The 13,357-nt window shown below is 38.2% G+C and overlaps 2 protein-coding genes across 2 annotated transcripts in view; one reads left to right on the top strand and one right to left on the bottom strand.

Moving 5' to 3' along the window:
• LOC108547995 (metaxin-1) overlaps positions 1 to 1,029 on the top strand; it is a 44,075-nt gene extending 43,046 nt beyond the window's left edge. The window contains exon 5 of the mRNA XM_017900747.1: positions 934 to 1,029. Coding sequence (XP_017756236.1) covers positions 934 to 978 — 45 coding nt within the window. The 3' untranslated portion in view covers positions 979 to 1,029. The remainder of the gene's footprint in view (positions 1 to 933) is intronic.
• A 10,258-nt stretch (positions 1,030 to 11,287) lies between these two features.
• Positions 11,288 to 13,003, bottom strand: LOC108547989 (tigger transposable element-derived protein 1-like). The gene has a single exon (XM_017900740.1). It carries the CDS (start codon positions 13,001 to 13,003, stop codon positions 11,288 to 11,290), a length of 1,716 nt encoding a protein of 571 aa, XP_017756229.1.
• Between the last annotated feature and the right edge of the window lie 354 nt (positions 13,004 to 13,357).

Raw genomic sequence — 13,357 nt, 5'->3', positions numbered from 1 at the left:
TTAATAGTCACTCCGATTCCAATTATTGATGATTTTATTTCATAAAGACACGAAGAAAAGTAGTATTTTAAAAAGTAAACTAACAAGAATAAATGTAGCAAAAAATATACTACAATAGTATCTAAAGTTATTTAATATATTTATAAATTTATATAATGAATTTGTATGCAGATATCAATAATTAACAATTTGAAAATTTTGTATTTATCGTGACTCAATTAAGTCACATTATTTCAATATTCAAATACTTTTGATTTTTAAAGAAATAGTTTAAAACAAAAGATACTGGTTTTTAACATAGGTTATGAAAATAAATTGTTTTCTGTATACCTATTAAATTGCTTCCAGTTATATGGGCCATTCTGTATAATTTTAAAATTGTACGTTAAAATTTGTACGTTTAATTACACTTCTCAAGTAAATAATATATTCATTGTAGATTATAATATCTATATCAACGTTTATTATTATAGGTTGGTATGTCGGTATAAGAGACAAATCCTGACATTTCGGATTTACTGTATACAGTATATCAATAAACTTGTCCTATTGTTTTGTACGCAATTATATACAACAGGGTATTTCAGCAACAAATTCAGATTAACGGGATACATTAACATTATTGAAATGTACTTAATATTCCATTTCATTTACACTTATAATCTTCAATTTTTTATGTTTTAATTTTTGCATAACACTTTCACAGTTTATGAATAACATAACAGAAATATACGTATACGACAAATTTAAATTTTCATATTCGCTGTGCATGTGACACTCTACATTAACATTCATTTAAACAGCTATAATACAGAAGAGTTTTTAATAACAATCATTAAGAATGAAATGTCGCTTTGCTTAAAAATTACTGCTTTAAAGCGCACAGTATTCGTTAAAAATAAATAATATATTTTATTGTGAAAATGATTTTAGAAATGGAAGTTGAAAAGAATTCCTCTGAGACATACAAGAAGATAAAGAGTCAAGATTTTTTGTTCGACTATGAATTTACGTTGAGATAAGAAGAAATTCCACGTACGTAAAATAAGATGGAATTTTAATTAATGACAGAAATTTTTGATCCCACTTCATTATATAAATATGTAACTGTACTAAAAATAAAAAATACAATATTTTCTTTAATAGACGTTAATATTAGAGGTGTAGTTAACGATTATCGATAAGTGATATTAATGGGGATATTGAGATACCAATAAGACGAATTGGAATATTTAAATTCAAATTCATCGTATAATATAATTGTTACTCATAAGAAATTATGACGAAATTGTACTCATTGATGTGAATAAAATTTGTCCGAAATAATTGTCAAGGAAATATTCCACATATATCTCTTTTTTTATCGATAATCTATATCGAAAGAGTGGAAACACGTGTTCTCATTTTGTGACAATTCAATCTCTTTCCCATTTGTGGATGTGTTTTGATTACTAGCATACTTATGTTTTTAGTTATAATTTTATTACTTAAACCAATTTCCATATTTATAAAAAACAAAACCAAAAAAAAATACTTCAGCTAGATGAATAATGAAAAAATCAGTAAACTTATAGTTAAATTAGGGAACTAATAATATTAATCGTTATATGTCAAAGTATTTTAATAATAGTGCTAATGACTATTTTTCCAATGAGAGCTTATATAGTTGCAGTATATGTACAGAATGTGACACGTAACCGTGTCACAGTTTTTCAGACACTTTCGACAGTCTGACAAAAACAATTTTCTTAACAAAAATTGATCAGTATTTAATCGGCTACATATTAAAAGATAAAAGATTTCATAACTTGTTTTCTTTTGACGGCAGAACGGTATTTATATTTCCTTCGTAACAAATTTCGTAACAAATATATAGGCAGTTGAAATTGCTTATACATATCCAATACTAGAAACCAACAATGCCAAAAACCAACACATGTGAAGATCATGGTATAGTAGATCATTGAATTTGTATTTTCATCAGCAATAACCATACGAATACAAAAAATACAGGATGCCATTTAGAAGAGTCAAAGTGACTTCAACTTTTTTTTCGCACGATAAAAAAAGGTTTTTGAACTTTTTATATTTCAACATATACTTGACTAAATACTGATCAATTTTCGTTCGAAATATTTTTTCGTTAGACTGTCGAAAGTACCTGAAAAATCACATGGCGACAGTTAGGAGCTACACCTGTATATACAGAGTATTTCATAATGTATTTAACATAACCCACTTAACATAACATAGCATAACCCATTTCGAGAGTTCATTGTATGTCTAAGAAAAAAGTGAAAAAATTGTTACATAAACACATATCCTATCTGTCTTCATCTTCTGTTGTAATTATCTTTACATACGATGCTCAAAGTACATTTCTCTTGCCATCGATCTGATTACTCTCTCTATCATTTCCGGTGTTTCTCGGATTTGTTTAAAAATTGCTTAATCACTCGATTAAAATACGATGGATCGCTGATGTTGTCTTCCTGTGGCACTTTCAGGAGGTATATCAGGTCCCTTGGCTTGAAAGTCTGTTGATTGATTTTTCTATCATAATACGATTTGGCCCTCGACAAGATTGCATTAGATATAGTCTCCAATGCCACAAGGCAATCGCTATATCTTGACTATACAGGACCTCCTGGCTAAATATTCCCTCGCAATACGCTAAATATTCCCTCGCGTGACATGCAACGAGGTCAAGAAGGCCGCGCGCAATAACCAAGACACATCGAAAATCCGAAACACCTTTGTGTCCTGCCACGGCGGAAACGTGGTTCTCTGATATTATGTCTTGACGGGTGTTGGTCGGGGATTTTGGACTAGAGTGGGAATAGGTTCCTATCAGGGTGTTCGTTGAAGCGGAAAGTTCCAGGATGTGGTCACGGATTTATTACCACGGGATTCGGTCAATGGAAGTCTTTGAGATGGAAATGGTCTTCATGTTTAATTCTTTAAGGACGTCATAGAGGCTGCGCAGTGCCTCTAGAACGTCTGAGGGATTGGTAGAATGGGCAAGAGAGGATTTGATTGGCAGTTGGATCTGGAGATACTTTCCATGGAGATACTTTCATCCATCATGTATAAACTTCATACTAAGTCTAATAGAAAAATCAACGTACTTTGTGCCTGTTAGTTTCCCATCAAGAAAATATGGTCTAATTAAACATTGATAAATTATTCCTGCCTCATTTAAACTAATTTGCTGTTGATGTCTCGACTTCACGATAACACATGAGTCTACTTTATCCCAATAATGGTTATTATGAAAATTGAATATACATTCTCTGGTAAAACCAGCTTCATCGGTAAAAGCAAATAAATGCAATATAAATGCAAAACTCTCTTACACAATTATAATAACCAAGTACAAAAGGTATCCCAAGTTGAAAATTAGTTTCAGCGAGTCCTTGTATTCGCTGAAAATGCTACGGGTATAGTTCTTGTTATTCTGTTTCTTCTTATTCTTCGAATACTGTCTTTGTTATTGCTTTCAACATGACGAATGATCCGCTCGTCAAACGTTTCTATTAATCTGATTTTCCAGTGTTTGAACTACTTTTCTGCAAGCAGTCAGTCTCTCATAGACGTTCGTATATTCTTTCAAATGTTTTTTATTCGATATACGTCAATTGGGAAAATATTCCCAATTATTCCTAAATATTCCCAATATCTCTCATAGACGTTCGTATATTCTTTCAAATGTTTTTTATTCGATATACGTCAATTGGGAAAATATTCCGAGTATAAACATCTTGCTTCGCTTAAATTATACATTACATCTAGCAAAATACATCAAATCCATATGTATCATTTCTAAATTAGAGTAATGTTCCGCCATCGCTCTAAACACAATTTTATGTGTCACGATCACGGTGACAATATGTGTTACAAGTATTAGTAAGAACTGAACTGAAAGACATCAAATAATTATTATTTGTGAACAATGAAATTTCTTACTTACAAACTACATATTGTGGTTTGTGGAAAGAGAGGCTGGATATGGGAGTTTTCTCTATTTATAAAATTCTTTATATTTTATAGACGAAAATAAGTATGCGTTTATATCACTTGTTGCATTCTTTATAGTCATACAACCAATTCTCGAAGTGAGCCCCATATGTTATGAAAAATCCTGTGCCTATGTATACACTGGATCAAAACAGTCTCTATATACTCGATTAGAATTTCTTAATTCATTTATCAATATATTAACCCTTTCGTTACGGACTATAGTCGGCGGCCGCGCGACGACCTGTGTGTACACTGCGTTGATCCTTGTTTTAGAATTTACCATACTGAATTTAATTACTAAGAATTATAATTTGTTGTCTAACTACCCCAAATTGTATTTTTACTTATAATAATAACAAAATTTCTAAATATCTAAATAACTGAATATTCATACAATATAGTCATTTTCGTGTTTTTCATATAATACGATGAAATAGTTGTTATATAGTTCTTAAAATAGTGTACATACAAGGCAATCACAAAGTGGCGTTGAAAGACGTAAGTCCGAACATCGACGATTACCGACGTGCAAAGTGCACACTTCGCGGCGTGGTGTGCCCCGTTCAGTAGCGTCACTCCGGCGGCGCGAACTGCCGTAAGGAAAGGATTAAAGACTATTTTTAAACATCTTTTAACAGAATATGACTTATAAGGATATGACTTATTACCGTAAAATAATTTCGGACAAAACATGAAAATGTTAATTTTCTTTTATAATATTGAACATAAATAATGCAATCGTGCAAAATTAGCTAACCCAAAAATGGTCCATACCTAATAATTTTAACTGAATAACTTTGTAATTAATTACAACTTATTTGATACATTTAATTTTGTAAGAATATATAAGATTAGACGAGCTCCGGTTACCGATAAGGCGGCGTGAATGAGGAGCACGTAGCAACGATAACCGGAGTCTCAAATCGAAGCGGCGATCCTCTTGATTCGCGATCAATGAACAAAGGAAGCCCATCCTTAACCGTGTGAGTGCCAAGCGGCGCGATCGCGCTTCTTCTATTTTGTGTCCAAAAGTGCCAGCGCTCTGAGCTGCGAAGCTGACAATCAGCGCGCTCGGTTGGTGAACGCGGAATATGAGAAGCGCTATCGCGCCGCTCGGCATTTTTGGACACGGAATATGACAAGCGCTATCGCGCCGCTTGGCAAATATCAATTGGGAAACAATAATGACCCGTGGCACTCAAACGGTTAAAAGGGCAGGTCGAGAAGCGTACGGGACAGTGCTTAGGCAGTTCTTTGAGAGGAGTTATTGAAAGACAGTTTACGGGAAAGACGAGAGCGTGCGTACCTCATAGCGAAGAGAATATGGAATCGGCCACTTGAGAGTTATACTTGTGACCTAGCCTTCACTTTGTAAAAACCCCATACAATTTTTAATAACTAGTTTGGCCTCCGTTTACCGATATGACTTCCAACAATGTATTTTATAATCCTTTAACTAGTTTTTTTGTTAGTTTTGGACCAATTGAATTCCACTGTGCTGTAATTGCGCTTTCTAGTTGTTCTTTATTTCTTATATTAGATTTTCTTATTCTTCTTCTTATTTCTTCCTATAAGTGTTCGATGGGATTCATATCTGGTGACTGAAGTGACGTATTTAACTGTTTTGATGCGTTGTAGAGCAACCACTCTTTAACATATTTAGCAGTATGTTTCGGGTTTTCGCCTTGATGAAAAATAAAATTTCCGAGATTTAATTTTTCTGCATTGAATTTAAGGTTTTTCCGTAATATATCCAAATATACACGTTGATTTTCCCGCAATATTTATGCAATAGACACATTATAGTCTCAATAAATTTTAACTCCTGGTGCCTTCATGCATCCTCAAACTAAAACACTGCCTCCTCCAAGCTTAACTGTGGGACACATGTTTGCAGATTTTAAATGTTCGTTTTTTTTTTTTTTCGGCCATCATTATCCTCCCATCATACTCATGAATGTTAAATTTGGATTTGTCGCTAAATAATATAGACTCCTGAAAAGAATTCGGCTTATTAATATGAGCTTTCGCGAATTCCAAGCGTAAACATTTATTCTTTTTGTTAATACAGGGTTTTCTTCAAGCAACCTTACCATGATATCCTACTTTTCTTAATACATTTCTGATAGTTTCAGGTAATTTGTTATTCAAAATACATCGTACTGATCTTAGACGATCTGTGAAACGGGAAATCTATCAAGTTTCCATGAAAATAGATAAACAAAGCTAAAGAAATACAGTGCATGAAGACTTTTTGTCGGTCAGATAGACGGCTTTAATATTTTTCTTTCTAAATTTCACCAACAGTAGATAACATGACAATTGTTTCATGTTGGTAGTTCTCTGTTACCTTTATAAGTAATAATTGATGAAGAAAAGTTCTTCCAAGTACATTCCAGTACTATGATATATTTTAACCCTTCGCACTCGACGTTCTTTTGACTAAAGATGAGTAGGAGATCAAAGATTTTCTGCTATAAAGCTGGCGATATTTCTTTCAGTAATAAATAAGAAATCCTATAATAATTAACACGTAGAATTATTTGATTTCGATAGCTCACACACCGTTACATTATCTTAAATTTGACATATTAATTAATATCGATCTTGGAAATTTTATCTAATGGTGATTGACGGTATGGACGCTATGGACGCTATGGACGCTATGGACGCTATGGACGCTATGGACGCTATGGACGCTATGGACGCATATATGGGTCCGGCGAAAGTCACCAGCGGGAACGGTGGACGCATAAATGTGTTCAATTTTTCCGGTCTTCTATGTAATAGTATTACATGTAACTTTATGTTAGCAACGGCAGTAAAAAAAGACGGAAACAATGAAAACGATAAATGATACGATAAACGATGAAACGATAAAAGATGGAACAAATAATAGACGCGAGGACGGGTTTATTCTTTTGTATATCTGTTCCGATTATCATTAGTAACGTATTAAAAATATAGTATACGTATAACAATATTAACAATATTAACAATATAAAAAAATTTATCATACACAAATACACTATTAATTTTTGTTTAGTCTTTTTTCCTTATTTTTATGTTGAGTTATATTGTAAATTTTGCTAGACGCTTCTAGCGATATCTGGTATTTTTTTTAGCTACTCAAATAAAACCTAACGGTGGAAGACACTTCTTTTCAAGCTGTCGCAAAGAAAGTACGTACAGTTAATTCTGACTGTGAGCCATTATCCTAGTAAAACATAACCCATCCACTGTATTTAACAACATCTTTGGACAATAGTGTAGGAACCACTCTTAAATAATTTTCGATTTGTGTTTCGGCTCATTATCTTAATATAATTGGAATCTTTCAAGAATTCTTTCTTCTTCTTTTTTTTTGTAGTCCTTATGTGCGGTTATAATTTAAGGGTAGTAGTGTAAGTGCTGATTTTGCAGAAAAATAGATTGCAAGGATATATTTGTAGTATGATCCGTTTCTAATTTTTTAATAAGGTAGCGTAGGAAAGGATTTCAGTGAAACTACTGCTTCTGCGTAACTTCTTTATTCTCCGTATGCTAGTCGGCTAGTGTCCCCCAAAAACATCCCTCGTTGTTTTATAGGGCGTGTCTCCTCTCCGTCGCCTCGTCTTCGCGTGTCCGTAGTCTCTTCCGCTGAGCTCCAGTCCAGACGTCCCAGCTTGGCGTCTAGCATCCCCATCTGTGGCTGTTGTCCTTGGGCCTCGGCAAGGCCTTCCCAGAACTCCAACGAAGAGCTTTCTCCCGCCGGAAGACAATGGGCAGCGGTGAAAGTTGCCCACATTCGGCCATACTGACGTATCGTCGCCCTCGACGTGTCTTGAAATGATCCTTCCTGTAATCTAGTCAAGGGATTCCTGATTTAGCTTTACCAACCACGGTTTTTAGGGATGGTTGTTCCACCCAAGCCACGACCATCCCGGAGTGATCAGTTCCGGAACGATATCATGACCAGACTTTCGACAACCATCAGCCGATATACTCGAAATCCCCTCTCCCCTAATCTAACGGTCTCCAGCCTCGCCAAGGTGTACCACAAGCCGGAGAGGTGACCACCCTCTCCACCTAGTACCACTCGACTCCGACTGATGAAGTCCTGGCCTACGCACAGACTTCCTTTCCAGTATAAGATTGACCACGTTCTATACCTGGGAAATCTGAACTCGGCCCGAGTTCCGGCCTCGTCCGTGTCCCTTACCGGAATACAATCCTGACCCGTGAATTGTTCCTCAGGACCACGGACTCCGACCTGTGATATTCCAATCACAAAACAAGGGTTGTCTTCTTACCCCAGTCACTGGGCAGCGTCGAAGATAACCCATCTTTTCATGGCGTCCACCGCCACCACGGTGCGTTGATTCGGCGACTTCCTCAAGTCCCTTAAGTCCTGCACCTCGTATCGGTCATTCGGTAGTACGGCCGTCACCTTGAACGGTCCCTTGGCTACCGCCGTCAGCTTCCTGCATTCAGCTAAGTGGTCATAAACGCAGAACGGGCAGACCCGTTCTGAGCGCAACAGTCCGCATGGACCATTGTGCGCTATAATGTATGCGAATGCTGCCGATGCTTTTACGCTTCACCCCCTCCTCTGCTTCACTACACTTTCTTCGAGCTCTCTCCGTTGTTTCTCGAGCTCGCTCCGTTGTTTCTCGAGCTCGACACTGACTGTTCTGGGGTCCTTCTCGCAAGCCAAGGTTTCCTCTACTTCCTCTAGCTTCTCCTCCTTCTCCACGTCATCGTTATTATTGGCCCACCGTTCCACGCTTCTGAAGACTGTTTCGTCCCATATCTTCTGACTTTTTCCCTGGAGAGAAGGCACCTGCTTGGCCCACCTGGCGACTGTGGCCTTGGTGATTCCATGTTTAATTACAGCCTGAGCAACGGCAGCTGCCCACCTACGGTTTCTCTCTCCGGTACCAAGGACTTCCATAATTCTAGCTGGCATGTCCCTGATTTGGGCCGCCAGCTGCGTCGCTCGTATGCGCAAAACCCTCTTTCCTCTAGAGGGCTTCTTACGTTCCTCGGTTTCCGACACCCCCTTAAGGGCGGAACGTCCTGCTCTGGGTTCTGTCTCTATCTTCAGGTCCCGACCTGTGGCCTACCTCCTTACTATCTAGGTGCTTCTCTTCTGCAGTTTCCCATCTAGTAGGAACTCTCCTATTGACTCTACTAGGTGGCACATCTCCCCCTCCTACGTATGCCAGCCAGGATACCAGGCGGTTGTATTCCTGGCCTTCCGAGACCTGCTCCTCGACAGCCTCAGTGAGTAGACGGTCAATGTACTCCTCTACCGATCCGGTAAAGTACACCGCCGTATCCTCGACCGGGCTTTCAGGACTGGTATCTCCATGCACCTCGCTCCTGCCGCTTGTTCGTGAACGTCGCAGCTCGTGATCTTCCACACAGTCGTTGTCGTCACTGTCACTAAGTACTTCTCGTCCGTAGACCTTTGGAGTCGTACAGAGGTTTTGTCTCCTGTGCCTACTGCTCTCATCAGCAGTCGCTTGTTGCGGGCAGCTGGTACTACGCACCTACGCTTTGGGGACCCATCGCAACGTTTCTTCCTCATCGCATGGGCGGGGACCATTGGACTGATGTAATTGTCGTCTTCACTATCGGCTTCAGACCCGTCCCATGCAGCGGCCCTCCTTACCGCTTCGATCTGGTATAATCAGGTATAATCAGGTTCCGTGGTTTTTTATGTCCGTCGTGCCCGAGTCTATAGGATGCCCGTTGAGGGTTATAAAACACGCGATATTATCATTTCGCATAATTAATCGGTCCCTGGTCTGAATAATCGTTCGTCTCGTCTTAGTGGGTAGTTCGTTGTTACTGTCGAATATGGCTTCGTCTAAGGAGGATGTTTGGTCTGAGATTCGCGGCGTTAGTAGCGTCTACGGGGCGGACGGTGACTGGATTCCTCGATAATGCGTCAGCGTTCGAGTTTTGCTTGCCCGGCTTGTAAATGATTTTGTACTCATACTCAGCCAGCTTTAGTATCCAACGGAGTAACCGGGAGGTGGGGTCCTTTACGGAGTTTACCCACACTAATGGCCGGTGGTCCGTTATCAAATTAAACTGGCGGCCGTAGAGATAGGGTCTGAAATAGTGGACTCCATAAACGATAGCTAAGCATTCCTTCTCTCTTGTGGAATAGTTGAGTTCGGCTCCCTGGAGGAGGCAGGAGGTATATGCGATTGGTTTATCCTTACCGATTTCTCCTTGGTTGAGCACGGCGTCAAGGGCTTATCCGGATGCATCGTTCGTGACGTTGAAAGGTTTCGCGAAGTCCGGGTATGCTAGGAGAGGTTCAGAAGATAGAGCGTTTCGTAAAGTGTCAAAGGCATTTCGTTGTTTCTCTGTCCATTCAAATTTTCTATCTTCGACAGGTCTGACAGAGGTTTCGCGATGCATGAGAATTTGCTAATGTCTGTAAATCTGTAATAACCAGCCAGGCCGAGAAATTCGCGCATGTTCCTTGGTGTTTCGGGGGTCGGGAAATTTCGAACAGCGGCTACCTTGTCCTCGCAAGGCTTCACGCCCTGGTCCGAAATTACATGGCCTAAGTAGATTACCTCTCGTCGTAAAAAGTTACATTTAGCAGGTTGTAATTTTAGATTTGCTGCGCGGAGTTTACTGGCTAGCTTCTCGAATTTCATTTCGTGTTCTCGTAACGAGCTCGAGTATACTACTATATCGTCGAGGTAAACGAATAGTTCTACGCCCTGCAATCCCGCCAGCACGTTGTCCATTACTCTTGGAAACGTGGCTGGGCCGTTGCGTAGCCCAAATGGCATGCGCTTGAATTCATAGTGTCCGTAGGGTGTCGAAAAAGCTGTTTCGTGTGCATCGTTAGGGTCGAGGGGGACCCGGTGGAAACCGCTGTTTAGGTCGAATATACTGAAATACAGTCAACCCTCCTATAACGCGGTGAGTGCGTACCGCGTTATATGGAAACCGCGCTATAAGAAACTCGGATTTAACCGTACAAACCAGGCTAATTCGTAGCGCGTTCTATGGAAACCGTCTACCGCGTTGTATGGAAACCGCGCTACAAGAGACTCAGAATAAGTACAAATCACATCATTCGTACCGCGTTATATGGAGACCAATAAATACAAAAGACAAGATAAATTATAAATTATTTTTATTGAATTGAAGAGTTCATATAAGGAAATGATGAAAAAAATGAAACAAAAACTAAACTAAAAAACTGTTTTCCAACAAAAACAAAAGAAAGACTTTTGTAAAATGATGTAATCTTTCAACACTCATCCTCACTGTCAGATATGAGTCGCCTAACTCGCCTTCTTTTAATGGGCAAAATGTCTTCCTCACTTGGTTGATCTTCACATTGGTTTTCGATTGTAGCTTTTTTTTCTAACTCCACTAAAATCTCTCTATAGGGAGCTAAGCAATTTCTTAACTCTCTTTTAAACTTTGCGCTGCGCACCGTTGAATGATCAGTTTCAATGAAATAAAGTTCTAATTCTTTAGCCAAATTTAGCCCTTTTTTCACATCTTGTAAATCGAGATTTGGCACCCATTCGTTTTCCTTATTTTCGTTTACCAATGCATTTGAGGTGTGTGCATCAATTAATTCCATCAGTTCTTCCTCATCTAAAGTTTCTTCCCCGAGTACTAGTTCTCTTACATCCTGATGGTTTACTGCAAATTCTTCATCGTTTAAACGAGAAGCAATGTTTACTATTTCTGTAACTGGGAGTGAAATTGTAGAATCATCTTGTATTGCTTGAACCATTTGAGGTAAAAGAGGTTTCCAACACGCATTAAGCGTTGATGGTTTAATTTCCGCGCAAGCCGATGACACGGTTCTAATACAATCTAAAATAGAAAATTCCATCCACACTTGAGTAAGAGTTTTATTTTCACTATTTTCTAATCTGTCGAAAATGGTTTGGAAAAGTTGGCGTGCATAGTACATTTTTAAAGTTTGAATGACTCCTTGGTCCAAAGGTTGTATTAATGACGTGCAGTTAGGAGGAAGAAAGACAATTTTCACATTTGGGTGGTCCAGTTCTATGTTGTGGCAACCAGCGTTATCAATAACCAATAAAACTTTGAAATACAAATTTTTTTCCATCGTATAGGTTTCCACTGCCGGGATAAAACAATTATAAAACCAATCCTTAAATAAATCTTGAGTCATCCAAGCTTTCTTATTAGATCGCCAGAATACAGGCAATTGGCTCTTATTAATGTTTTTCATTACACGGGGAGTTGAAGAACGATTTATTATCATGGGTTTTATCATCAGGCTCCCTGATAGATTGCTGCACACATGAAGGGTGATACGTTCTTTTGAAGGTTTAAACCCCTGAGCACGCCTTTGATTTTTCGAAATGAAGGTCCTAGATGGTAGTTTTTTCCAATATAATGCCGTCTCATCGGCGTTAAAAATCTGATCAGGTGAATAACCTCCTTCATTGATAATTCTAGCTAGTTCCAGCTTATAATTTTCGGCAGCCTCAACATCTGCTGAGGCCTGTTCTCCTTGAAACTTAATATTGTGCAATGTGTACCTTTTTTTTAGTTTTTCAAACCATCCTTTACTCGCGACAAACGAATGATTTTCTAGCCCTGCATAAGAATGCCCAATATTCCTTAAATGTTCGTAGATTTTAAGTGCTTTCTGCTTGATAAGATTTCCACTGATAGGAATCTTTTTGGCTATACAGTCTTCCAACCAGATCATTAACGCCCGTTCCATTTTAACCATATTAGAATTTCGTGTGCGAGTAACACGTTTCGCACCTAACGGACAGCCATCTGCCACAGTTTTCCTTATATTATCTGCATTTTTCTTTAAGGTTCGAATTGTAGATTCATTCAAATTTGTTGATTTTGCAACAGACGATATTTTTTCCCCGCCTTCTAAACGATTTAAGATTTGGATTTTATCTTCAAGCGATATAAACTTTCTTTTTAATCCTTTCCTTGTTTCTTTTGTGTTTGACATGATGCAAATCTAGGGTTAATAATTACTTTATTATTATTATATTAGAACAAATGAAGAATATTACTTACAGTATTGTGTAATGTTGTCCAATTATAAACCACAAATTAAGCAGCAAAAAGCTGAACGAATGGACGGTGCAGACAAAATTTTAGAAAGAATTGGTCATCAACGAGACGTACTGTGAAACAGCTCTGAGACGACTGAAACCGATGCCGTAAACGGCTAAGACATAAGCAGAACGTAGTTTTTCTATAGTTCACGCGACAATGTAGTCAAAAGATCACATATATATCTTTCATGTTACAGTTTCGTTAGACACACAAACGCATGGCACGCTGTCGATGCGAAACTATT

This window comes from Eufriesea mexicana, unplaced genomic scaffold, assembly GCF_001483705.2.
Source record: "Eufriesea mexicana isolate 0111107269 unplaced genomic scaffold, ASM148370v2 scaffold1357, whole genome shotgun sequence".
NCBI classification, from domain to species: Eukaryota; Metazoa; Arthropoda; class Insecta; order Hymenoptera; family Apidae; genus Eufriesea; species Eufriesea mexicana.
The sequence above is the reverse complement of the archived record's forward strand: the minus strand, read 5'-3'. Positions and strand labels throughout refer to the sequence as shown.